The sequence below is a fragment of the Buteo buteo genome, chromosome 15 (genome assembly GCF_964188355.1).
Source record: "Buteo buteo chromosome 15, bButBut1.hap1.1, whole genome shotgun sequence".
Lineage (NCBI taxonomy): Eukaryota > Metazoa > Chordata > Aves > Accipitriformes > Accipitridae > Buteo > Buteo buteo.
In genome coordinates this window covers 24,834,538-24,862,099 of record NC_134185.1, presented here as the reverse complement: position 1 = coordinate 24,862,099, position 27,562 = coordinate 24,834,538, and the positions used below count along the sequence as shown (strand labels likewise).

General features: G+C 45.8%; 1 protein-coding gene across 5 annotated transcripts; it reads right to left on the bottom strand.

Moving 5' to 3' along the window:
• Nucleotides 1–326: 326 nt before the first annotated feature.
• Nucleotides 327–27,562, bottom strand: TRAF3IP2 (TRAF3 interacting protein 2). Of its 5 annotated transcripts, none has more exons than XM_075046789.1 (11): nt 26,421–26,595; nt 18,991–19,068; nt 18,807–18,893; nt 17,801–18,556; nt 14,537–14,726; nt 12,110–12,285; nt 10,785–10,873; nt 8,935–9,003; nt 6,497–6,613; nt 5,237–5,311; nt 327–567 (listed from the first exon to the last, which is right to left on the bottom strand). In XM_075046789.1, the coding sequence occupies exons 3-11, from the start codon at nt 18,820–18,822 to the stop codon at nt 421–423; spliced, it is 1,635 nt and encodes a 544-aa protein (XP_074902890.1). In that variant the 5' UTR covers nt 18,823–18,893; nt 18,991–19,068; nt 26,421–26,595; the 3' UTR covers nt 327–420. The 5 variants fall into 5 exon arrangements, 4 of the variants coding, with proteins under 4 accessions (XP_074902890.1, XP_074902891.1, XP_074902889.1 ...); XR_012653067.1 differs by lacking the exon at nt 18,991–19,068 and adding an exon at nt 5,407–5,493 and having other exon boundaries at nt 508–567; XM_075046790.1 differs by lacking the exons at nt 18,991–19,068; nt 26,421–26,595 and adding an exon at nt 27,342–27,562.

Sequence of the window (27,562 nt, the reverse complement as noted above, 5' to 3'; positions counted from 1 at the left end):
GTTTATACAAATTAACTGTTCGATAATGCTATACAAGGCAGGAATATCTTTAAAGAAACCCTGAGCAAAAAGGAGGATGTAATTTTTATTTTACACTTATTGCAACATTATTTCTGGTATTTGTTTGCTATATCAACTAATAAAGGAATATGTTAAAAACAGATGTTAAAATAAAACTGGGCATTCTTTCCATTTGCAGCTTATTTAAAAATCTAGGGAAAAGAGTTCTGTCCCATCAGCTTCAGAAGTAGATGTTTAACATGGTAGAGAACAAGTCGAGCCTGAGTTACCCAAGACAACCAATTCCTTTTGCAGAAAGAGTGTCTTCTGTCATCAAAAAGAGCCATCTGGAAGAGCCTTGGCTCTCTGCCAAGAACAACCCTTTAACAACTGCTTGTCGTGCACTGTAAGTAATAACGTTCATAATGGCACAACCTGGAGTGTTGGTAAAGGTCCTACTGGAGGAGCAACGTATTCCTCCTCCCTCAGTAACCGCAAAAGGATGTTCTTCTTATTCTTTGGCCAGTTATAAATGTGAGTGTTCTGCAGCCAGGTAGGCACATGTTCCTGAAAAACAAATGGAAAAAAGCAATATCCCATAAATCCTCCTGAATCTGTACCAGAACCTTGCAGATTCCATCAGACTCTGCCAAGCAAGATTTCATTTTGTCTGTTCTAGGCACTTCCCGTAACAACAAGAAATTTTAATTTGGCTTCAGAATTGTATTTGGGTTCCTAAATAAATGAACTTCGTGTGATCTCACAGCTTGCCTGTCTCTCTTTCTTTCCTGCCATCACATTGGCTAATTTCACCACGTTTCAAAGGCAATCTGATCTCAATGACAGGCATCTAAAGGCTTGTGAAAATAAACATTGAGAAGAGAAGGGAGGCATTTCAGTGCCCCTACCAGGGAAAGGCTGCCACTTTAGTAACTGCTGAAGGATCTACACAACATGTTCAACCTTGAGATGAGAATCAATAGGGAAAGAGCAGGACCCCAGGGGAGCATTTCTTATCCTGGTAGCCTTCTTCCCCCTCTCCTTGCACCTTCCTTCACCAAGTGTGGTGTCCTCTGGCCACCTCCTCAGCAGGAGGTTGAGGCCAGTGCTGAGCTCGAGGAGAGGCTAATGCATCTCCAGATTAGCAGGGTCAAACCTCCACCACTCCCTGCATCCTGGGAAAGATGCAGTCTTTCAGAGGGGTTGGCTATGTCCATTAACACAATGAAGCTGGGACCACCATGCCCCTGGACAGTGACAGCAGGCTGATGGAGAGGAGCCTGCTCAGACCTCACGTTCCCATGTCTCCATGGCCTTGGGAGGTTTCCGTATGGACAGCCTGGATGTGTAGGAGTGAAGGGCTATTATCATACCACTCATTAAAAGGGTCAAAGACTGATCCTTGATCAAAACCAGTTCATGTCCACCATGAAGGTGGAGATTTCTTTTTGGAGAGCTTATTTAAGCAGGGCAGTATTCTCCCAAGGTGGCCCCTGTTAGGAGCAGCACAACCCCTGTCAAGTGAGCGGAGCTAGCTCCAAGAGGACAGAGCAAAAAAGCTGCTGGCGTGGACCACGTCTCTGGCTCCTCGCCAGGGGATGCCCTGGCAGGGGCAGCACACGTCCTGCCTGCCAGCAAACAGCCTAGCTGCAGTCCAAATCTTTCATTCCAAAGCCTCATGCTTCTCAAATTGGCTGTCTTTTCCTTGGCCCGTACAGCCGTAGGAATGAGGCTGCATCATTTCCACTGCGCAGGGAGCGGTTTGTGTTAATTGATGCAACCACTTTGTTCGATCTGTACGATTTTTGTATAAGAAGGAGGTAAGTCACACAGGCACCTACAGACCCATTAGTCTGACCTCACCAAGGCTTCTGAGCAAGCAGCTTGGTGAGTGGCAGAGGTATCTATCAAGCCCGGCTTTCCTCTTTCTCCAGTGACTGAGAAAGTATAGGCTTTGGTCAACCATCTCTGCAAAGTGGAGGTTTTAAAATGTTGTTCTTCCAGGTGGACACCTCACTGCCCAACAAGGGTAAGATCCTGCAGCGTTCCCTTTGGTAGGAGCATGAATAACGTTTCTTGCCTCCACCTGCGAGTCTGTTTTTGCACAGGAATGGATTTTAATCTTTATGAACTTTACTCCTTTGAAAAACCTGTTTGAAATTGGCCAGGAGATTCAAACGTTACTGGGAGACACAAAGATAATTATGTTTATGAGCACACTCTTATTACGTAAACTTTGTTTCTTTACTAAATCTTGTTAAGGGCTATAGAAGGAAATGCAATGAAATACAGCAAGGGTTTACCAAATGAGCCGTCCCTCTGTCTTTGATAAGAAACTACATTTTTTGGAGGAAGGAAATGCAGTAGGCATAGTCGGTCTGGACTTCAGTAAAGCATTTGATATTGGTCCACATGGGAAATCATTAGTTAAGCTTGAAAAGATGGAAATTAGTGTGAGAAATGTATAGTAGGTAAGAAACCAGCAAGTGGGAATATAATGAGAGAGGCACTATACATCCAGGGACAGGCTCTGCTCCTTTCTTCCAGAACTGCTCCTGTGGCCAATTGCATTTAATATCCTCCATAATGAACTCAGTGCGAAAACCACCTGCATGCTTATCAACTCTGGCAAGAATTTCAACCTGAGGGAGGTGTGTAGGGGTAAATGGGTAACTATAGCTGCTATTTTGATCCAGAAGGAGAGTAGAAAAAGTGAGAAGGGGGCTTTTCTTTGCCATGCAACACCAGCTGTCATTGTGGGTGGGAGTAATGGGAAAATGGTTACCGCCCTTTTAATGGTTTTTTATTCAGCTGTGTATATGTAAGCCAAGAGGAAATTCTCTCTACACCACAGAGAGTATTTGGTAACTCTGAGGATCAAACTGGTAGGAAGAGGGCAGAGGGCAGGGCTGTGTGTTCAGGGCCGTGTCGGCGTAGCACGGTTTGAGCTCTTCTGGCTTCTCCGGCACCGACCCTGCTCACCTCACCCCGCCGTCTGCTGCCACTCTGCCAGAGAGAGCCTCCAGCGTGGGGCAATCAGGCTTAATGCTTTGGTCATGGGGTGACCAGGTCAGGAGGACACATTTCTGTGGTTTGGCTCAAAGCAAGCCTTGAACCAGCGAGACCCAGGTTTCCTTTAGCAGTGTACGATGGGAAGCTGGAAATACCAGTTCCACCTTAACTGTGTGTTGTGCTTTTCCCCCTCATTATTCAATTTCCTAATGAATGCTCTTTGGATCACATAGATCCCTTCCTGTTGGAGGCTGACTAACTTTCACATACCAGCAGTGCTTTATGATGTGCTTCGTATGAGATTAACTCATATAATAGCCCCGTCCCCAGATGAAACCTTCCAAACCTTGCTTTCCTGCTCTTTTCCACTGTCAGCTGCAGTAGCACTTGAACATGTAAAGGACAGTACAAAAAAGACAAAACGAAAGTAATTTGCCCACCAGTATCATCCAATTGTACATAGATATGGCATTTTTCAGGTACCTTGCTTTGTCTGCCCACAGACTTCATTACTGCAATTTGTTCAGGCTCTGATGCTCTCCTTCCACCCATGATGTCCTCAATTATATTATCATTTAACTAGTTAGATGAAGGTAGATGATGTACCAAAGAAATGTGTGGAGAAAGAGAGCAAAGCAATGGCAATAGAAAATGCTGATCTGCATAACTTAGACGAGAAAGGCACCTCTTGAAAAACTGAAGGGTGATGTGGACTACAGAGGATGGGCAGGAAGGCTGCCTGGAGCCTGATGCTTTGATAGCAGCAGCTGAATAAACCAACCCTGGAAATTCCTTATAGATCACTGTCTGAGAGAACCGCCGCTATATGTTAAATAGTCTTCTGATACGTAAAGTTCAGCCAAAATTAACGTAAGTGTATTGTTCTTGTGTCTGTCTCAAAGCCCAAAGGCAGCTGTAGTGCCTGCTGGGCCACTTCTCTCTGCAGCCGTTAAGGTGCTGAGTGGCCAGGCTGTATGGTCGGTTCACGCTGCAGGCACTGGAGGAGCCCCCAAGGTTAGGAGCAGTCCTGCCCTTTCCCCCCAGACCAAGCTGCAAAGACTGACTGAAAAAGCTGACCAGTTCCCTGCCTTTGGTCTGCCAATTCCCACCAGGGCCGCCTTCCAGCTTGTCACACTTAAGGCAAATACCAGACTGAGATCATTCGGGAAGGGAGCTGAATGACATGGAATACCAGAGGTACCGGTCATTCCAGAGGACCTCACATATTTTACAAAGCCAGGGACATAATCTCAAATTTCTGAGCTTATATTAAATCAGTGCCTAAATAAAGAACTTTGTTACACTAAAATCCACAAGTGCAGTGGATCTTCACAGCCCTACAGTCATTGATAACATTGTTTAAATTTTGACTCGCGTTCCAAAATTTGGGCACCTAAAGAAATAGAAAGAATCTTTCCATATTTTTCCAAAATGTAGCTGTACCTAGGGGTAACATGACAGCTACCCAACGGTGCGCACGGCATTTAGGGACAAAAAGTGAACATGTATCCAACACATCCATTCTATGTTTGGGGAAGAATGCAATTTCTCAAGTATAACTGAACCTGTTTAACTTTTCTGGCCTTGTAAAAATCCAAGAGATTCCCTCAGAGTGAGGAAAAAGAGATGGGAATCTGTTGCATTACTTATTTCTTATTCTCAAATGAATCTTCAAAACCAATAAGGAGGGCAGATGAAATTGCAAGTCCTAAAAAAACCTTATAGTTTGCCTTTGATGGGCCCATCAAAGTTCAAGCAATGGCCTAGTACTTTAATATTTATTATCCTCTTTATTTTTGTATTCTCAACCCACCCTCTTCCAGATCCTCACTTCACATCAGTCATAAATCTCTCCCATCTCACTCATCGGCATTACATCTGGAGAAAATTATAAAAGGGTTAATATAAAAAGCATGCTTGCTGGATAGATTGTCTCTCTCCTTTTAAATTCTTTCAATGCTCAAGACAATTTGAGTTTTAGTTGTACATTCATCATCAGAAATACATTTATGCACTGATTTATATTGTGGATGAAATGTTTTTTATTTGTATGTACATAGAACTATAAACTTTTAATGTAAAATGTAGCTTTGGAATATTACTATTGGGATATTAAGAACCAAGAAATTGAGAGCTTAGGTTTTAAGATTTCATCTGGTGCACAGTGATCAAAATAATATGTGCTTAATCGTGTGACAAGTATATATGCATGTATGTATGTTACCTTTTTGGCATTTGGGAAAAGCACAGGGATGAATCTGAAGTTCATACTTCCTTGTTGTATAAACTCGATCTGCATCTAGAATAGAACAGATTGCCAGATTTATTGTAATGACATGTTAATTTTTCTTCACATGCATCTGAATCCTATGCGTAAAAACATTTGTCGCTTACTTAAACTGCTCTTCTGTTAACTGATTTGGTCTATTGCTGGTGGACTCGGTATCGTTTTGTTTGGCCACTTAGTCTGATTCTTCATTACTACAGAAAGGGTACAAGGAAAGATCTGTCAACATTTCTTGAGCATTTAGTTCTGTGGTGTGAAATAATTGTGGGTTTAGCTGCAGTTGCAATCCCATGAAATCCATCTAGAACCGATGAAGCTTGACTTGACTAAGGCCCCTGTTCAGTCTCCAACAGGGTGAAAGATTTCAGCCGGAGGCCAGCTCTGTGTCCAAGCCAGGACGCAGCCTGTTGCCCATGTCCCAGCTCCGTGTCTGAGCTGGGACCCAGCCTGTCCGCCGTGTCCCCAGACACAGGCATCCTGGGGGTGGGTGGTAAGGACAGCAAAGTGCTGCTGAGAGCTCATTTGGTGGTGACAGCTTCTGGGAAGTCTGACCGCAGGAGCAACCCGGGGAATCAGATGGGTTATAGCTTGAGAAGGGCAGCAAACTGCAAACTGAGGGAGAAAGGATGAGGTTCACGGCTCTGTGGGCTTCTCTGGGCTAAATGTCCATCCCGCGACAGACTGCAGAGATGGGAATCTGTGACCCCCCGCGGTCTCCTGCCACCCTGCACTCCCCAGGAGCCCCCTCCTTTGCAGCTCTGGCCTTCGCTTTGCAATTCCACCTTTCAGCCAGCTTTACTGCTGCCCGAAAAAAGACCTCAGTTACAGGATGGCCGAAGCGATAGGGGCTGGTTTATAGGGAGGAAGGTCAGGCACTGTTAGATAAGATTGGGCTCAGGGCTATACGGCAGGGCAACAATGGCTCAAGAAGGTGAAGGCGGGAAAAAAAATTGAACAATAAATATGGAGAAACAAGATGAGCATGTTTAATAGGACTTTTCTTCCTTGAACCTCTTAGCAGATGTTAATGAGCATACGGAGCTGATGAGAGGGAGGATTAATGAATTCCAAAGGGGGGTGTTTAACTATGGGGATTAGGGAAAACAAAGCAAAGAACCTGCCATTTGGAGACAGATTTGTCTTTTGAGAAGAAGAGACAGAGTCTTTGTAAAACAGCAAATGCATGTCCTTGCTTACCATCCTGTGAATGTATTTAGTATGTAAGCCGTGTTCATCCCTGTCCAGCTGGGATTCAGCCCCTTCCACATCCTGTTTGTATTTTGGACTGATTGCTATGATTATCATCACCGTCTTCTGTTAGGGAGAAAAGCACTTTTATGAAATTGGGAAACGCAGTGTGTTTGGTAGAGGCAGATCGGAAATCTGCCAGTTTGTGTTTTAAGTGATCTTTATGTTCTTGGCAAACACAAGAGGATCTCATTCATTCTGGCAGGAAATACAGGAGAAGCTCGTACACTCGTTCTCCTCATTATTTCTCGAGATCTCATAATATAGAAATTCTAAATGTCAAGAGATATATTAGCAGCTACCAGTTTACAGTTGGAATCCCTGTAATAAAAAGCTACTTTTTATCAGTGTAGAGTGTCTATGTACATACACAGAAAAGTTTTATCTTCAAATTCAGACCTAAATATTTTCCAACAGCTTATGTAAAAGTGCATCTATTTAACCATCTATGGCTTTTTACGCACAAAGCCACGAAAGGCAGCTGTCTATGGAAGCTGCATCTAGGGCTCTCTGCAACAGAAATGACAACTTTTCTTGTTGAGCTTAGGAGCGAAGCGTGCAGAGGAGTGGGCTGCTGCGGGATGGCCTGGGCAGGTTTAGGGTTACCTAGAGCTCCGTCCCACCTTGCCGCAGCGGGCTGAAGGCAACGCTCCTCGCCTTGCCGGGACAGCCCGGATCCTGCCTGTGACCTGTTTAATCCCAGGCCCCCACTGAGCTCAGGTTTCCACAGAGGGGCCATCCTTCTTATCTGGGAAACGTCTCTCCTCCTTAATGGTGGGCCGGTGAAGAGGCTCAGCAGATGAAAGCCTCCTCCTTGTGTTTACCTAGGGCCTGTCTTTCATCCCCGCCACATCAGGCTGTGTAAGGCTTCCAAGTCTGTGCCTCATCATCAGCCTGGCACCTAATTAACTCTTTCCTTCTGTGCAATATCAAGGGAATTTGCCCCACCACAGGGTCAAATACGGTAAGGAGCCATTATCCCTTACACCAACTTAACATACTCCAGAATTAGTTTTGCTTGTGCCTGACATATATGTAAGCACTTACAGATGTTGAGGGTTTGCAGAGACATGCCCGGTTGCACACATCCCCCTGCTTGTGTCCAAGCAGTCCCTTCTTCCTCACACATATAAAGTTTTGAAGTTAGAAACTGCCTCTACAGTCAATGGAGGAAAACAAACATTTCTGGGGCGGGCAGTCAGAGAAGGATCCTCATCTGGAGACGGGGAATTGCTCCCTACACATATTGGTCTCTCCTACTGACTGTGCAGGAGTCCCAAAGGAGATCCGTCAGGTTGCATTTTAAGTGATAATGATGTTTTTGGCAAAAGCAAATTCACCCTGGCTTCTGATTTCAGTACCTCCATTGCACATAGTGAGCCCGAGCCTAATTTGCCCTGATGAAAGTCCCAGAAGGGATAACTGCATGGCCGCAACAGAGGCCCCAAGCTTGCTCTGCATGCAGTAGTACCATGCCTGCATGGTAGTGCACCTGAGCCAAGGCGTCCCGCTGGACACCTTTAGGAAACCTGGGTACTGCTGTCTCAGGTGGTTGAGCTTCCTTGCTTAGGTGGGGGAGAGCCCACCACTTTGTCATCCTGTTCCCAAGCCACGGAGATCTGCCCAGAGTGAGTCAGAGGCCCGGTGGCTACCCAGCAAGGCACGAATCAAAGAAAGCCACCCCATGATGGCATGTGTCAAGAGACAGAATCGCCAGTTTGTGTCCAGCTGTGCTGGGGTAATGGGACCACTTGGCGTGATCCTGAAGGAGATGTGCACTCCCTGCTCAGCTGAACTTCAGAGGAAGTCGTTGCTGCGGGAGGCTGTGCTGGCAGCAACATAAATCTCTGGTTTACTGCTTCGATAGATACACAGTGATGAGAGCAAATCATTTGACTAACAGAACACCAATTTCCAGTTTACATATAAGATGGTTTATCCAGCAGAACCCTTTAGTGTTTTAGATAGCAATGTACAAGCTACAGGTGAGAAGCAGAATGAACGTTAGCCACTACTATGCAGCCTGGGATGAAAACCAGATAACATTTTAACCAAGCATAGCTAAACCCCACTATTTAAAAATGAGATGGAGGAGCAACTGGTCCAATGGCAGCTTCAGGCTGAATGTAACAGCCAGCATTGGAATTTGGCAGGAATGCCAGGATTAGCACTTCATTTCTTAAAGAAAGAGCTTTGGGACCATAAGATACAGAAGTGAGTGAGATTTGCCTATGCTCTCTCTGCAAGGCCTCTGCCATTTGTGTAGGGGCAGGGAAGACAATAGTAGGGTCTTGCATTTTGATTCTGCTCCTGTTACTATTAGAATAATTCAACCATTTTCCTCAGGTCACCTCTGCCATGAACAAGGTTAAATTGCCTTTACATACATCACCTAGGTAGCGCTCCATCCACTTAATGATGTCAATACCTCGTACAGTGTCTTCAAATATATCAATCTGCAAGAGAATGAAAACCTGTGGTGAGCATCCTTTCACCTTTCCTCCCTATTTGGTGGCACTGAAAAGGCACCTGCTCTTTTCCCTAGTTTCTAACGTGTGCCTAATTCCCTTAGGAAAGAAACGTGTGCACACACAACTTCTCCCCTTTCCCTGCAGTCCGGAGTCAAGCAGGACGGGCACCCCGGGCAGGCGGAGCGGGGCTGCTGCAGGCACACTGCTGGGCTCCCGTGCAGCCGGCCGTTCGACCGGCCACCTTGCCCTGCCAGATCCCAACTCCTGGGCATTTTTTGCTCAACAGAACAAGAAACAGCTGCTGCCAGCGAACGTTATTTATGCGAAGTTTGCAAAATGGCTTTTTTGCCTCTTTAAACACCTCACGAAGGCGGATGGCTGCCCACCTCTTCTATCTGTGTAGCTGCAAATGTCCACTATTTTCTGGCTGCAAGGTTATATACTCAGTGTCAAGTTTTAGCTTCATATTGAACTAAATTTTCAGGGTGTGTGGTGGGAAGTCAACCAGGTTACTGATACTGGATGCAGTAACCCAGACTTCAGCGACAGCAGAGAGGTGGAGACACCACTCAGTTCCCTGCACACTCAATAAGCCCAGAAACTGGCAATCAATGACTGTGACCAAGGAGTAAGTATTAACTTCTCCACCCTTTCGATAAAAGAGTCATGTTCTGCTCTCAAGTCTTTCTTTTTCCCCTTTTGAAAGTAGAGAGAATATTTGTTTCCCTGCTTTGGGGCCATTTTGCTATATTTATTATGCTGCAGCAGGCTGCAAGAATTGCTTGTCCAGCAAAGGTGCCATTAATGAGCCTTCTACTCCATACCGCTATGGTGCCCAAAGCTTTCTTATGAATTGGTCATAGTACAGAACTGCTGGACAGAAGTATAATTGCAGTCTCTCAAAAAAATCTTTGATTCATGAAAATAAATAAGCGTGTGCAAAGCCCCCCACTGAGTGTCATTCAGTTTAATGATAGCCACTTACTTAAATGCTTTCCTGAATTGAAGCCAAAGAGTGAAGGTTGAGGGGTCAGATAGCATATGCACTTGAAATAAGAAAATATGAATCAAGATTTTGTTGAACACTGAATCCTAGAGCCTCTGTGGATGGTTCCCTTAAGAGAAGGATGTTATGAAGAAGCAAACTCATGAGAAGTTAAATGAAAATCTGGAGGGCTATGGGATTAGACGGTAGGACACAGACCTTTTCAGGCCAGTGATTTTAGAATCCCTTTTAAAACTATAACAAAGCAAATGAAACCATGAGATGGGCTGTTTCATTAAGCTGTGTGAAATACACTGATTTTAGATGATTTTTTAGCAGAAAGGTATTCACATCTGAAGAACCAACGATGTAATAGCATCGCAGAAAAAAAGCTGGGATGGGATGAACATGAAAATTGACCTTTTTTAATATTGATATTACAGATCAAATATGAGACAAAGTTAATGGAATAGCTCACAAAACCTCATACTATTGCCCATCTGGTATCTGGTGTCACGAAATGAAATTTTCCAGGGTCATTATTAAAACACATTTCAAAGCATGAAATTCAGTTAAAATATGAGCAAACAAAAAGGCAAATCATTTAAGTTACAGTTTTTAAAGCCAAGGCTAGTTCATTCTATTTGTATCTTCTTTAACCTACAAAATGTGATGATAAAAGAAAAACATTTAAATGGACAGTGTATCGCCTCTGCTTTTTAAAAAAAAAGTCTCTTCTCTCTCCTGGTTGAAAGTCATTTTCTCCGGAAGGAATACTTACAGCAGTTTGAAATCCATTTACAAGCAGGAAGTTCACAAATTTCATGACCTCCACCGCTGCATCCACCGAATAGGTTATAAAGACCTTGCCTAGGAGAGAGAGTCCATATGAATATGTGATGCATTAAAATACACCATTTGGAGGGTGAGACTTTCGCAGCCCTCCTTTTCCACCACACTGCAGGTTCCGCTCACCTACGTCTCTTTGGATTATTTACAAAATGGATGCAGGATAGCACAGTGGCTTGGTGTTGAACTCAAACCCCGCACGGCTTTCCTCCAGACCTCACTGATCTGACTGAGAGCTGGAGGAACCCTCACGCTCGCCGTACTGCCTCACTTTAGAGCAGCATTAACCTCCTGTGCAGGCAGGCAGGATGGCTGATGACAGCGATGTTCTCAGCTGTCCTTGCCATCGTGGAAGGAGTTTTCTTACTAACTAAAGAATCATGGGTTTGCAGGTCAGGGTGAGCCAGCTGGCTAATCTAATCCAGCTGTGTGTGTATCACAAATGACACAGTTTTATCCAGTAATTCCTGTATCTAGGACACACTAACTGATAAAGTAGGGTCTAGCCAAGAGTGGTATCCGGTGTCATAACTTACTCCTACGGGCCAGAGAGATGCAAGTCTCTGGATTTGAAAGGTGATGTGCAAAATGAAGAATAAAGGAAAAATCCAAACCTCAGGAGAGATGTGGAGGGATCTTAGCAACGGTATATCTCACCTGCTAGCCAGCACGGCATTAAGAAGGAAGCCAGTTTTCTGAAACCTTACTTTCCCGTAAGAGTTGAAGGGTGAAAGCGTTTCAGGGGCTGGTGGCAGGAGAAGCACCTCAGCCAGCGCCTGTGCTGCCCTCAGCCCTCCGCGTGGGCTCCCGGACCAAAGTCCTCTCCACTCACCAGGTCAGGGAGAAACTGAAGTTGAGACTCGACATATTTGTCTGGTTTGGGACGGGCAGAAACACTTTATCCCTAGGGCTTTGTTTGTTATTAGTCTTTTACTGTAAGCTTCAGTGCCTCTGCCTCAAAGGGACATCCTGTTTAGCAAGAAGTACCAAAGCAATCTAAACAGTATTTATTTTTTGTAAACAAAATAACAAATAATTAATGACAATTATGTTTTCAGGATTCAAGGGGATAATTCCATCCCACTAAACACAAATGCTCACACTCTACAGATGTGATGACACTCAGTCTTTTCTTTTCTTGTTGTCTTTGTGTCTTAATGTTGTTCCCCCTGCCTTCTCCCCCCCGGAGCTTTCCCACCTAAAGCTGTCAGGCTGCTTTGTAAAATCTTGCACAGAACAAATTTGCTAACCACTTACGCAACTCCTCCGGCAAATTGCTGGTTCTCAGAGTTCCCTTGGCTGCAGGGTTACTGAGAGGTCTCGGGACGGCAGCTGGAGATGGTGAATTGTCAGAAGGACAACAGCATGCTTCATCTGGGCCACATGCCTTGGGGGGCAGCTGACCATTAGGTAGCTGGTTGTATAGCTGGTTTCTACAAAAAAAGCAAGCGAGCATTTAAAAAATATTTATTTTCAGGTAAAATTCAGATTTTTTTCTTTCTTTTAATAACATGCTAAGAACTTTATCTGCATATTAGCTAGGAAAAGTTCTTGTAGAAATGCTTAGCTCAGCGTCTTTTGAAGTTATCACAGCATCTTTTGAACAGATGATACCTTGGTGACAGTCTGCCACAAGAAGCAGTTTATTGCAGAAGCAGCATTAGCCACAGGAAGTAAATGCACCTCTTAGCTGAAAGCTGTTATGTTTGCAATTAGCAGAAGCAAAGGCTGTTTCTGAGTGAGAAACGTCGTGGATGTTGTTGCGCACGTATGGGAGCAGGGTGGCACTTGGGTAACCTCTTTCCATTATCTAAAGGGTGCTTCATCGCACCTCAGGTGCTCTCAGAATGTCCTGTGCAGCACAGGAGGCACAGCGCAAGATGGGGATTGGGAAAAATGGGGGTACAAGGACACTCCACCTCCAGCTCTGGCACAGCTTGGAGCATCTCCAGTTTGGGGCAAAACTCAAGAGTTTTGCTAAAAGGAAAAAAGCTCATTTCTTGACCAGCAACAGGAGATGCAATGAGGGTTTCTCATGTCAGGGATCTGTGCTCCAGACCTGCAATAACTGCCTAACGTCTTCTCCGTTGTAACAAACAGAAAGGGATGATTTTAGGAAGCTTAGCAGTTCTTGTCCCACTACACTTTGGCTTCACAGTTTAAGCCAATAGGAAGGGAAATCTATAGAGATTTTTATGTGAGGTGTGCTTTGAAGCTGCTGGGTTGAATCTGTTGGACGAGTGTTAGGTTTCTCTGAGGGCTTTTCCCCACAGAGCAGTGATGTTTAGTCAATCAAGCCCACTCTCTTTTTTTTCTTTGCCTTCCTTAAATGAATGATGACAGGCTGGTCACAGCATGTTTTCTGTTGTCACATTAAGATTTGGTTTATTCATTTCAGTACAGATGTTTTCTGTTACAAAAGACTCTATAGGCAAATATTACCAACATATAACTGCCGTTCCTGGAATCAGCCTTCAAACACCAGCCACGCAGCCGCAGGACAGACCCCACATATTATGGATTTCTTTTAGCAGAAGAAAATACCAAGAAAAGCAACAAGTACCTCATAAACGGCCACAAAAATCTACCCTATGGCTAATTTACAGATCTTCCCAAAACTTCACCTTATCTAACAAATGCACCAAAAATTAGGAGTCTGTTTTTAAATTTTACTACTCCAAAGGTTACCCACTATTCCTTAGTATTTTTACATTTTCAGACAAACTTTTCAGTGCAATTATCTCTACTGCAAGTACTGCCTTATCTTGCTGTCACTTTTCGGTCACAGCCCCTAACTTTTCGCAGGCCAGAGCAGTGTGATATTTCAGCCGTTTGTCCTCTTTTGTCCCTCCTATTCACCCAGTTTTCTTCCAAGACCATGTCACGTAAGTGGACATTTTCAAACACAGATACCTGTAAGTTTAGCACCTCTAAAAGTACTGTGGCACTTAAATAAAAATAGTCTGATTTCAGATGTCCTCGATACCTGAAGCTTCAATTTGTCTTCAAGTAGCTGAGTCTGGAGAAAACCCTGCATGCATAGTATTTCCCATCTGTTAATGACATCCTTATAAGGAGGGAGATATAAAGCCTGGTAAGTTAATATTTGAAAATGAGTCAAAAAGCCCTGGATGAGAAGTGCTAGACAGGGTGGTTTATTACTACATGAAAAATCATAGAAAAGTCTGCAAACTGCAAGGTAGAGATATATCAGCAATGGACGAGATTTCCTCCCTTTTTCTCTGCACTATGGAAGAGATAAGAAGGAAATGACTGAAGCCAGTGATTGAGGCATCCCAGGCTGGTACAGCGTAAAGCTGAAGACCGCAGTGAGCCACCAAATTGACCTTTGCTCTCGAGCAGGAGAGCTCTAAGGTTTCAGCTAAGATATTTTTCAACCCCTCATCCCTTTAACCTTCAAGCATTTATCTTCCTTAATGCATGCTTTTCAGGGTGCGCTGTAACAACATATCAGGTATCTGGCTTTGAAGTTCTCTAGGGTAAGGTCAGGCCCCTGTTGGGTGTAAAATAGCAAATAAAGAAAACTGCCCAGCATCTCGCATGTACCCCTGCAGCCCGGGCACACTAACATTACAAGGCTTCAGAATTATTGGTTGAAAGCCCACAAAATCAGATCAGAGGAGCTTCTACCACGCACAACTCACCCCCCCGAGGCGTACTTACGGGAATCGAGGAGGACCAGGGGAGGAGCATGTCCTCTGGGGTGGTCGGTCTCCGGTGCCCTTGGGAGCACGAAGGTTTGAGTAATTTGGGATGACTTGCTGGGCCGGGTGGATAACTCTCATGCAAGGTCCAGGAACAGGAGGAAACAGTTGCGACGTATGTGCAAAATGTTGGTAAGGAGCTCTGCCATCTGGGAGGGTGAGAAAATAAAGGCAGCAACTATCAGTTCAGCCAATACATTTTTGCCTCAGTTTGTGTTTAATCCTTTCCAGGCACGTCCTCCTTCATGTCTTGGGAAACTGAGCAGTTTGGAGGCTTTTGCAGGTATCTTGGTCTGAAAGAACCCAGATTAAGGAACATTTTACAGTCTGAAGTTTCCTATTTCCCATTCATACATGGCACGGCTCAGATTCCTGCCCTGGGCTGGGCTGTTGGGACAACTGACAGTTAAACATTCAGGGCTGCTTTGTCCCTGCACTTACCATGCCTCAGTGTTTTTTGGTGGTTGGGGTTTTTTTTTTTTCATTTCTTTTTGGCAATAACTTGCGAAAATGAATCATCCCAACGTTCTCATGAAAGCAGATGCAAAATCCTGGAACAAATCAGTTTGCAACACTAAGGCTAAACAGACTGTGATTATTGTAAATGAAAAGAGAAAAAATAATCTCTTGGTTTGTTACTTCACCCTGTATGAATTTTCTGCCTAAGTGACCTTTTAAGGCCTTGCTGCTGCTCCTGTTGCTATCCAGGAGGCTGTAGGGGAAGACCAAAGTTACAGTTTTGCTTAAGTAATTCTGAAAAACCTTACTGTTGCTGGCCGCACACATGTAATGCTGTTTAATAACTAACGTACGGTGGAACTGTTGGCATAAACTGAAAGAGAAAGCAATGTAAGCCGTTTGTTTCTCAAATGGAGAAAACTATTTTTCTTTTTTTTCAGTCTTTCTGCTTGCAGTGTTCATTAGGCAGCAGCTCTGTGCACTTTCAAGCTGCTGTGCGCAGATCAAAGTCCAGCCTGGCAGGGCTTATTAGCGCTGCATGATTACGGTGTTATGAGCTGGCTCTGAAAGCTGCAGTACTCAAACACTCTTCCTTTTCCCCCCCTAGACTGGTTTTTTTAAATCCTTTTAGCTATTTTGGGGTAGTGCTTTCATTTTCATAGCAGCCATGAGGACTAAAATTTTTTTTTAAAGGGGATGAAAAAAAAAGAAAGACGACAAAGCTTCAATGAACTAGTCCAATTCCAGGAGCCAATACTTTAAAAAAACCCAGCTAAACCCAGAATTGCAAAGAGATTCCTGACGAATTTGTTGAGATTGTTTTAGGAGATTTTCCTGCTCCCCCTCTTAACTATTTGCAACAGGACAGGGTGAAAGAGGCTGGGAGAGCAAAATTGAAAGTAAATATGGTTCCTCATGACCAGCTCTGGGGAAGGTGGCTGGGCTCTCGGAGATTCAGTTTGGTTTACAGGTTTTTAGGCCAATGGTTCACCAGCTTCCTTTGGATCTATCTGATGCTACCGTATTTTAACGGATGCAACCACTGCCATTCAGAAGCACAGTATGGCCAGGCATGCATGCCTGCACACACCAACAGCTCCCATATAGAAATATCTGAAATAATGGTCCCTGGGCACGTAGCATTGCTGCAAGGATTTCTTTGACTTCAGAAGCAGTTTTGCTGTTGTATCTCAAATAGCAGGTGTCCGGAGCCAGCTTAGAGCCTACGGGCACAATTGCTGTTCCCCAGGAGAGGCGTGTTGCAACACACAAACTGCAGAGCTTTGTTGTGGGTTGCCACTGCCCAACAATTATCTGAAACGCAAGGAGCTGTCAGGAGGTGATTTACACTGTACCAGGCGTGTGAGAAACAGGAGTACAGTTGCCAGCTTCTTGGTCCTGACCAAATCTGCTCCAGCCATCTGAGTTTATTTTATTCTTTTTGCCCTCTGGATGTGGTTGAAACGGTAGTGATTTTTCTAAAGAAAGGCTTTCAGAGTTCCTGCTTTAAAACAAAATAGCCTCATTCAGTAAATGTCCTACTTCTCATGATGCCAGCATGTGGAGGAGGTAAATGGAGGTAAATAGTGAGGGGTGTTGTGCAACCAGCTCTTTGTCTGCCTAAAGCTGAACGGAAAGGAGAAGGTATGAAAAGAAAACCAGAGGACATTTTGCAAATGTTCAGCTGTAGACATTGACGAAAGTCCATCTGTAGCCCCTTCCCCTTTACAAAGTCCCAAGATCAGAGGTGAAAACTGAGGCTCTGATACCCTCTTTCTTTCATATACCTAATTATAGCACATTGCTGGAATGACAAAACTCCTTAAATGGATGTAATATAAATGCTGTGGAGTCAACAGAAGGCTAAAAAAAAAAAAAAAAGGGGTTATCGGAACAGGCCTACAGCTTTTTATTACAAAGCCAGCCCAAAACAGGTCGGGGTCTCATGAGTCTAATGTAATATAAATTATATTAAAACAATGATATTACTGTTGAATGTTCAAAGCTCACTTCATAACAGATAAAAATCTCAGAGACTGAAAAGGAATACTAATTAATAGCAGGCTGTAAACTGCGTCGTAGTCTCCAAGAGCCAAAACACCCATATTGACGGAGTCACATCAGCGTTCAGTGATACAATCACCAGCAGCTGAGAGGGCTCCATTTTAAGTAATGAGCTTTCATTTCAGCTGACAACAGAAAAAAATGAGGATGATGGATGTCACGCTCTTTTCACATAGAAATAAAACACATGGGTGAGTTTGGTCATAATGCTGGGAGATACTATTTACAGAGATCAAGGGTAACCGCCCATCCTGATTCTGGCAGGAAATTCTCAACTTTGGGGATCCAAGTGGGAGCAAGAAAATCTATGGAAACAACAGGAATTAAGTCGGTATAGGAGGCTGCTGAGTGACTGATGCAAGGAGGAAGGAAATGACTAGAATATGAAATAACAGCAGGGAGAAGGCTGTCTATGCTCAGCATGACCGACAAAGGCTAGTTTCTAGGCAAAATCATTAGCCTTCATTTGATGAGTAACTGTGACCTCTTTAACTTTTTATCTGGCTCAGAGGTTCTGCATCAGAGAGTCCGGCTGCATAACCCGAAAATCTGGAAATAGAAAATGGACTGCAAATAGATATTTTAAAAGGTTAATAATTGCATGCTCTGTATTGCCATTAAGTACAGCAGGAAAACACCAGCTTGGTGAAGGCTGTGATACACCCAGAAAACCTCCCGTGGGGTGACCGGTGCTACTCACATGGGCCCTGGGGGTGCTGCTCTGCCGGGCAGCGGTGCCCAAAGCAGCCATGGGCTTGCGAGGAGGCATTGGGATGGGGCAAGTGCTGGCACATAGGGCACTGCTGATGCTCAGGTCCAAAAAACTCTCTGGAGATCAGTGGTCCTGGGAGGTCCTGGGGATTCAGCACGGACACCAGCGGTAAGGGGGGCTCCAGGTGCTTGATGCCCATGACGTCTCGTGACTGGGAGTTGTAGCCTGTGTCCACGGTCCCCAGCTCTGCTGGGGGTCTTTTTCCTGAGGGTTGCTGTGACCGTGAACTCCCTTGGCCGCTTTCCTCCAGTGAGTCCTTGGGAGCATCAGACAAGCTCTGCTCTGATTTACTGGAGTTGTGCCCGGTGTCAGCTGAAAGCTGTGCTCTTGGCTGCATGCCTGGTTTGTCCATAGCTACAAGATGCATCTTGGAGGGAACTACTCCAGCTATTGATTCACCGGGGGAACAGAAGTGTCCATCTCCATCAGGATCAGTATATTTTGACCACAAGCTTCTGTCCGCCTCCACGGATGGTGCTGATTGATGACATGCTGGTGCTCTGCAGAGGCATGATGGATCGGCCACAGGCTGAGGCATTTGAGCGACACATGGTGTCTGGGACTCCTCATCCTCCGCATCCTCTCCAGAAGGCTGCAAAGCCTTTTCTAAGACATGTTCTGGAAATGGGGACCATGGCATGGATTCATCCACTTCAACTGGTATGCTTCGACCTACAAAAGTGCCTGAAAAAGTGGCGGAAGAAACACTGTAGATGGACAGCCATACAGACAAATGCCTGCCATCAGTCATAACTCAATGACTGTGAGCTGGAATACTGAAGAGCAATGTGTATGCTTTATGTTGTTTATATTTTTATGTTTTTTAAAAAGACAGGCAGAAAACAGCAAGAAAGGTCTGGCTGAATTTTGGCAAAGCAATAAAGTAGAGGGTTAGCTGGAGTGTGGCTAGCACAGAGTTATAATTTGGACTAACCTGACATAGAGGCCATTTCCAAGTCTTGTAGTTGCACTGGAAACGAGAGTCAGCTGCCTTACTGCAAGGCCAGGATTTTCCAGCAAACTGGAAAACAAGAGAAAGGGCTCTTGTGAACATGGTACAGTTTCACACAGGCAATAATCCTAAAATAACTCTATCTCAGAGACTGGAAAAGACATACCGGTCAGAGTTCTGGAAATCGCATTGCGCAAAACAGACGCTTTTCTGGGATTTCTGGAACTTACTGTTCCTGCTGAGACTGGAGGGGGGAAAAGCACATGAACTGTCTCTCAGAGGTAATTTCTGCACCTGGCAAAAGAGCAGGCTGCTTAGGTCTGGAGGTTTGGCTCAGGCATATTCCAGGGAACAAAATGACTTGCAATTATTTTACTCCGGACCTTCTAATAATAGCTTCATACTGATGCCTCGGATCTAAACTTCACCACACACCTAGCTGAGTAATTTCAACTCCAAATCTCATTTCCAAGTGTTGCTGCTTATTTTATCAAGCCACTTCATCCAGCCTATTACCACATGGCTGTTGTTATTTCAAATTATTGAAAATTAAAAGACAATTTAGAGACATTAGTTACTGTTTGGATTTTTTTTCCCTTCCTTTGGAATTGGCTTGGGCCCAAACATCAAAATTATCACTTCCTTTTGGGGGTGTTGTCAGTAAATTTGGTCCAGCCAAGCGATCCCTGATGATGGACGCCTCTGCTCCACCTTCACTTGGAATGACAGCAGCAGTGATGGGTGAATGCTGAATGGGCTTCAGGAAGCGCAGCCATCTTCATCCTTTTATACAGGCGTGCCGATTGGCTTGCTCCCAGCAAATTTTATCTGTTACCGTGGAGTATAGAGAAACAAGCCCAGTGCTCATAATTTCCCCAGCTGTTTTCCTTCTATCACATTGGAGAAGCTAAAATCCCAAGTAGGAGAGTTATCGGAGAAGAATGGACTAAGCACTCAAGCAACAGGAATGACAACATTTGGGAACAGGATCTGGCTTGAAAGCCTGGTAAAGAAAGTCAAAACCACAACATGTTTGAGGAGCTTTTAGCGATCCAAGGATTTCTCCCAACTTCAGTCACAGTAGCTTGAACAGAAAGGTCAAATGAAGAACATATTCAAATGTCCACAGTATTAAAGACAGTTGAACAGGATCACAGAGAGGTATAAGGCAGTGTCCCAACCTTCACCCTGGCTCTCACAGCGATTCTGTGAAAGCAAATGATGTACCCCATGCTATAGGGCAAGTGTGAGGCTTTCCATTCATGCTGATCAGATCAAATGATATGTATTTCCCACTGAAAGTATCTCTGGCATAGAAAATTCTGGGTGTAACATTTGCTGGGAAGTAGGATAAAACCTGTGCTTTGCTGCTGGGTTGCAATGTAAATACTCCTCCTCAGTGTAACTTAAAACCCATCTATGCAGAAAATTTACCATATATTCGTACATATCCTATGGTATAATAAGCACATCCACAGGGAGAGTTATCCTGGGATAATTACAGTGGGATAATTATGCTGGTAAATTTTCCCATGTAGGCAAGTCCTCAGAGCAGCTATTAGTTACACCAACACAGTGAACATGCTGCTGCTCTGACAGCTGCAGCCCCCTGCGTGAGCGCGCCGGGTCTGGTGCCAAACCAGCTTCTTCCCATACAAGCACCCAGGCTTGAAATCCTGACGGTCAGCTCACCACCACCACACACTTCTCCCTGCGGTTGCATCGCTTTTCCTGTACGCCACGTCACTAACGCCGGCCCTGCTCGCTGAGTCATGGTTCTCTGACAGTCATAACCGATGTGATGGGAAAGGGAAAACCTCGAGCTCTCATAATCACAGAACCGTGACGGGGACTTGTCCTGTGCGGTGGTGGCAAAATGTCCCTTACCTGGGACCTTTGGTCAGATGGCAATTTAAATAATGACTGTCCTGTGGTGGTGACTCACCAGGACAGTACAGCGCAAAGTCAGATTTACGCAATTTATGCACCCTGATTTGGGTGTAAAGCTGCCGAGTGGTCCCCTACCAGACTTAGAGAAGAGCCTGTGAAGGTTAGGTGTCAAACTCCCTGCAAGGCATCTGCCTTTCCCTCAACAGCTTTGTAAACCTGACCCTTGGATCATCTGGCCTCGAAGTGCCTGCTCAGACATGCTTCGACTTGTAGATATCTCTGTCCGTTTGTTGTAAGCTGAATGACATGCACTCGAGCAGCACAAATCATATTGCAAAATCTTATTTCCCTTCCCCCCCCTGCCCCAAGCATCTCCAGTGAACTGGTTCCTTGTGCAAAATTCACCCTGTTGTTCACAAAGCACAAGCTCAGCTGTGGGGTACTGGGGTACAGCTCCACCTCCTTAGCCACATGTGTTGTCTGAGCATCTCCCCTGTTAGATATAATGCCTAGCAAACACCCAAACATGGCTTTTCAGAAATAAATTTGCAATGCCTCATACACTGAGATGCTTCGTTGATGGTCTCTGAAGTAGTCAGATCAAATTGCTAGAAAAGACTTTGAACTCAGATCCTCTGTATTCAACCACCTTTAGTCTAGCACCATGACAAGAAGAACAGATTTCCGCAGAGAAACCGAGAACTCAGTCCAGAACTCAGTGAAGGAAATGGGAATCTCTCTATTGACTTCAGTAGGTTTTCAATTGGATGTCAGATGGGATTTAAAAGTTACTGAATTCCTTTGGAGGCTACAACTTCCAAAGTTTTGGGTCTTTTCTTTTTCGTTCCATTGCTAACATTTGACTATCTGTGAAACGGATCACGCACAGACTGTGTGGACCTAATGAAAGGCACAATATGGGCAGAAAAAATTCAGACTTGTTTTCTTCAGTTTGTTATTTAGTGTACCTACTCTGCCTTTTGGAGGAGGGATATTAAGACTTTATTAAACTTTATTGCAAATGATCAGCTACCAAACTCTTCAAATGGCTTACTTCAGAATAGTTTAAAAATGCCTTTCCTATTGGTTTAGCCCTCTGAAAGGATAAATACCTCTTTATCTCTCAAATCAATTTAATATTTAAATGACAGCCTTATTTTTTCCTGTGTGACATGAGCTAAACATTATGAAAATTACTCCAAATATCTAAGTAAAAATAATTTGGTCAGACAGAAGAAAGACCTGATTCCATCACTTGTGTTTTTACCTGCAAAAGCTTCTAGTTTTTTAAAATATGATTTTGCTTAGACCCTGCTGCAGGATAGCTGAGCAGCGAAAGCTGAGCTTTGATACCCACGCACAGCCCCTGCTCCCGCAGGGCGGAGGTAGGAGGCACTGAGGGGCCGAGGGCTTTGGTGTTAAAACAGACACATCATTAAAAAGGAGAAAAAGTGACTTCATCCTCCTCCTCCCTCAGTAGCTCTGGTTGGAGAGAAAAGCTGTTAAAACAGCAGAGCTCTGTCTGTAGAGATGGCCCTGAGGATAAATTAACCCCAGGACGTGCTGAACACTTTTTTGAGCAATGCTGGCAATGGTATGTGGATGGGAATTCCCGAGAGAAATCCCCACGTTGCTGGAAATGTTACAGATGATTCAGAAACATCCTCCTCCAACAGCAGTGCTTCAAGACATTGTTTCTGCTCTGCTGAAGACCCTCAGCTTTTGGAAAAAGACCCAACGCTGAGCCCATTATCCTGGTATTTTATGTTGCCTTGTACCGCAGAGTTTCATTAGGCTTCCTTTGACTTTTCTAGTTAGCTTATCCTGCAAATATAGTTAGGACACAAAAATTACTTGCTTAGGTCTCCCGTGTTGAAGAATTAGGGTAAAGGAATGCTTCAGCATATTGAAATACCCTCAGAAACCTGTAGCCTGATCCCTTTTCTGGCATGGAAACCACTGGAGAGTGTAGATCGTGCCCAATCTCATTTCCAAAGACACTGCAGCTTCAAGTCAGATCATGATATTGCCAGAAAGCTTCGAGAATTTAATATCCCCCCTGCACCTATGACTATGCAGGAGATTACTGATAACCAGCTGGAGCTGTTGCCTATATTCCTGCTTGTAATAAAGTGAAGAGGCCCTTCCTAAAAGACAGAGCAGCCAGGCCTGGACTGCTCTCAAAAATGTCGCGGGAACTCCTTAAACCACCCTTTCTCCTTCTCTTCCTTCCTCTGCTCATACACCCAGTTCTGCAACATGCATTAATTCAGCAAATAACCTTTCCCGGGTGGGTGCTCAGTGACTCAACTCCTGGGAAGAAACCCCATCCCACCTCCCTTGCGAGGCTTCCCACACCTGGAGAGGTTCTCCCACTGCTCCTGCCAAGGAGCCCGGAGGGAGGCTGCCCAGCCCTCCTGCTCACGGCTGGCCGCTGCTGGCGGTGGCTGCTCCCAGAAAGCTGCAGGGAGAGCATAAATGAAGGGGAACAAATTCTTCTGCAGGTCAGTAGAGACAGGCCTGAGCGCCCAAGTTTGAAGCAAGGGCACAACTCCCCTAAAAAACATTCGACAGAGGCAAGGGGCTGCCCAGGGAGAGGAAGGGTGTTGGGCTCGGGCTCATCTGTGCGGTTTTCTTGCGGCTGATTGCAAAATCCGTCAGGTATTTCATCTGTTTTCCAGCTCGAAGACTTGTCAGGATGCGCTGTCCCAAAACACGCACTAACCATCTATCTGCTTTTGATTAGAAAACTTCTGTTGTGAAGAAACAGAAGAGAGACTCTGCAATGCGAGCATAGCTGCGGTCCCCGTCACTTCCGGAGAGGGGGAAAATATCTTTGCTCTTTTGATCAAAGTTATATTTGTCTACATTGTTAAAAAAGAAAATATTAGGATAAGAAAGAAACCTCACCTTCCTTGGTGCACAACACACAAGGGAAGGGTTTTTTTATTCACCCGTCATGGCATTTCTGAAATGGCATGGGTATAGATTAAGGCAAAGCTGAGTTCACAAGGGGTGGGGATAGACAGGAATTTCTTGATTTCCAAATAATTCCTGTGTACTTTGGCTGAATCCTTTAAAATCCCTGGTGCTGCTGATATCCATCTGCAGGATGGGAGTAAACGGATGCAGAATTTGCAAGCTGCCGTGAGGGTGCACATGTTGAGATTACAACAAATGCTGTTACCATGGGGTCAGATAAGCCTAAGCGTGTGAGTACACTTGCCTTCAGTGCAGCTTTCCCTACAGAAACACTAGAAAGCAACTTTCCTCAAAAAAACCCAGAGACAAATCCTTCTAGGAAGAGCAAGTGCAAATGTGGGAACTGTTTTGGGTCTATAACCTAAATAAACACAGCCAAGGAAATCCAAGCTCCAGAGTTTCACACTTCACCATGAAGAATTTTGGCTGCTGTCATCACGGGTGCTTAACCGTCTCCCTTGGGTACCCTCCACAGCGAAGACTAAGGCAACGTGTCACATTCTTAGCCCAGATTTGAAGCCCTCTAGGGCAGGTAATGTTTATTTTTACAACTTCTGGAAAAAGTAGAAAAAGAATATGAAAACAATGTTCCTCTTCCACACTGACTATGTTGCTCTTTTACATATTTTCTGCAGCCATGGCATGAAAGTCTACATACGCTGGGAGAACAGGAGAACATACTTCCAACCCTCCCTGCATGGCAAACATCACGTTCCCTTTTGCAGCACTAATGTTGCTTCACTGGGCAATCCATGGTGCAATGGCTAGCATAGACCCGATATTTTTCACCTCTTTAGTGTAGACTTCGATATGCGTGTAATAGGAATGCTAGGCAATAAGTACTATGAAACTCTAAGGGCAACATCTTCAGGAAGGATCCAAACAGGCATCTCACATATAGGCAGCATTCTCTGCTAGGTTTCTAATATTTGTGAAATATAAAAATGTCTGCAGTGATCTTAGGTATCCTTAAAAATGCCTTTGTTTTTCAGAGATTGCTTCCCACCTATTTCTGATGCTGATAAAACTCCCATAGGCACTGAATAACCCCCAGACTGGGATATCCCACAGCCCTGGGATGTCTAAAAATGCTGGCACAAAATTGGGGCTAGCTGAGTGGGGTTGGACAGGGGGACCACCCCGAGAGGTGTAAATCTCTCCAGCCTGCTTTCCTATAGCTTCATGCCTTATGAATAAGGCCCCTTATTAGGAACCAGTGGTTCCTAATAAGGGAGAACCTCCAGCATTTTGCAGGGCTGATGTATCCCTCGTCCCTAACCGCTCTCCCCACTCTGCAGCGTGAGGGCTGCAGGGTGCGTGGGTGCTGGGAGGGCATGGGGAAGCCCGGGGGACCTGACACGTCTCCCTCGGCTGGTGTGAGAACAGCTTCGCTCGCTTGCTTTCATGGAACGTGCAAAAATTTATATCTCTTTCAGACGTGTACCCTCCATCAAACTTTGAAAGTCACTGCTGGGGGTGGAGGACACAGACAGACACGAACACCATAATTGCACATGCCTTCTTTTCTGCTTTAGAAAGACAAAAAGAAAACCCAACCCCATAAAAAAAAATAATAAAATACAGCATGCTTCAAGACATCGCTGGTGCTCAGCAAGAGCAAGCCCGGCCTCAGAAGCTGACGGCATCGCAGGCAGCAGCACAATCATCAGACGCTCGCCAGCAGCCAGGGGCATTGGCGAGCGCTCGCTGGGGCACCGGCCCTGCGGCCAGCACCCCTCGCACCCCCGTCTTCGGTGTCACCCGCTGCGGGGGTCATAGCCCTGTCCGGTGGTGACGGGGCATCGCCGCCCGCCTGAGACGGCACAGATGCATCCAGGCCAAGCCTTGAACAAGCCTGGGGCTTGCAGGAAATGGGAATTTCTGGTCTGGTGGCCCATGGTGGCGGTCGGGGACCAGTAAGCTCAGATCTGCCATTCTCGTTGCCCAGCCAACATTTGCCCTACAAAACCCGAGTCCTGGAACAATCAGTTACTGTGTGAAATGGGAGCGGGTTTTATATGGCTGACTTTAATTAAAAAGAAGTACTACCGGCTCGCTCCCACTGTTTCCGTACCAACGCCATGGAGAATGGTGCAAACAGGGTCTATGATCCTGTTTTCTTCATGCTTTCCAGCCACCTCTCTCTCACCAGGTCCGTGGACCTGTCCTACACAGCCTTGAGCAGTGCTGCAGGGGGAGGAGAGGAGGAGAGAGGGGACAGGAGAGGAGAGGAGAGGAGAGGAGAGGAGAGGAGAGGAGAGGAGAGGAGAGGAGAGGAGAGGAGAGGAGAGGAGAGGAGAGGAGAGGAGAGGAGAGGAGAGGAGAGGAGAGGAGAGGGCCATTGGCCCACAAACCACCTTGAGGCTGCACAGCCGTGCAGGGCGGGAGCGGGAGCGGGAGCAGGCCTGGCTGCCAGGCATTGCCAGGCAGCTACGTAAATAGGCAGGACAACATTTCGACACCAGGTGTATCCATTCCCAGTGTTTACCCCCAAACCCTCCTGATTTTAAAAAAACCCAACACAACAAAACTGCAGTGAAATGGCTGAAACATGTTGCAACCATCTGTGAAACTCAGGCTATCGTTACACGAGAGGAGGGGGGGGAAGGGAGCGAGACAACAATTTGAGGGAACCCCCCCCCCCACCCCACTGGGAGCCAGAAGTGGGTCAATATCTAATTACAAACAGGGCCCGAGAAAGGCAGCATCTCTGACACTTCTTACCTTGCGGGCGAGGGAGGCTTGCGCTGAGCTGACCGAGGAAAGCGAGAGGGCTGGCGTGCCTCCTGCGCAACCCGTCGCTCTCTTGGCGTGCCCGGGTCTCCTTCCTCGGCCAGCCGGGTGGTTTTTTTTTTTTTTCCTCCTCCTTTTACGACACTCTCCCTGCCTCTCCCAGGTAAGCGGCAGAACTGGCTCTGCAGCAGGAAGTGGAAGAGGCAGGCATGGCACGGCACGGCACGGCACAACGCGGCGGCGGTGGCGGCGGGAGAGCTTCCATGGGGGAGTGACCCTTTGAAGCTTAAAACTCTCTCGAAATCCCTGCGTGCGGCTCACCCCCTCTCTCGTAGGAAGCCAGGCTGCCTCTGCGTGAGCCCTGCAGATAAATAACTGTAGGGGAAACCCGGTGTGATTCCTAAACAGTGTGCCTCGCCGGGAAAGTCATCCTTTGCTTTTTAGTCCTCAGTCGCTTACTGTCAATGACAAACGTTAAACCAACTGTGATTCAGACTACTGAAGACAATCACATGATGGGTGTAAGAACTATAGAAAGAACAAAAATAGGATTTCTCGTCTGCTTTTTTCTTTTAGGTTAGACTTCTAGGCACTTCCGAGTTTCTCTCTACACCCCCAAGGAGCAGAAACTCGCTTTTCCTACAAGCTGAAACCCCTACGTATTTGCACAGCTCCTGAAAGCCGGCTCCAGTAACGCCGGCGCTGACGGCACAGCGCGGCGGGGTTCGAAGAGCCCCGGTAAGCCACGCCGGCCGCTTCGTCGGCGCGGTGCCAGGCTCCACAGCGGTGGTCCCCGGCGTGCCTGCTGGACGCAGCTGCGCACCCCAGCCTACAACCGCTTTCCCGACCCCCCCACTCAGCGCGTTTCCCTGCCAAGAAGCTCTTCCTGATCTTTAGCCTACATTTTCTTACTTTAACCCTAGGAGGAGTCTGGCTTGGCTGCAAGTCGCGCGCAGCTCTTCATCCTCTAGGCGTCCGTGGGCTGCCACCACACGCTGCCTTAATGCCTGGTCGGCCAACCTGCGCGCTCAGGGACGTCTAAACCACCCCGAGCTCCTCGCTCGGGCAGTGCCACCGCTTCTCCTTCCTGCGGGACTGGGGGCGGAGGAGGGAGCCGCCTGCCCGGCATTCCT

What these genes read in the sequence shown, in the direction of transcription:
- TRAF3IP2 (XM_075046790.1), bottom strand. An exon ending in GCAGCACCCCCAGGGCCCAT is followed by an intron (nt 14,727 to 17,800) that starts GTGAGTAGCACC and finishes TCACCCTCCCAG; the next exon opens with ATGGCAGAGCTCCTTACCAA. An exon ending in CAATTTGCCGGAGGAGTTGC is followed by an intron (nt 10,874 to 12,109) that starts GTAAGTGGTTAG and finishes TCTCTCTCCTAG; the next exon opens with GCAAGGTCTTTATAACCTAT.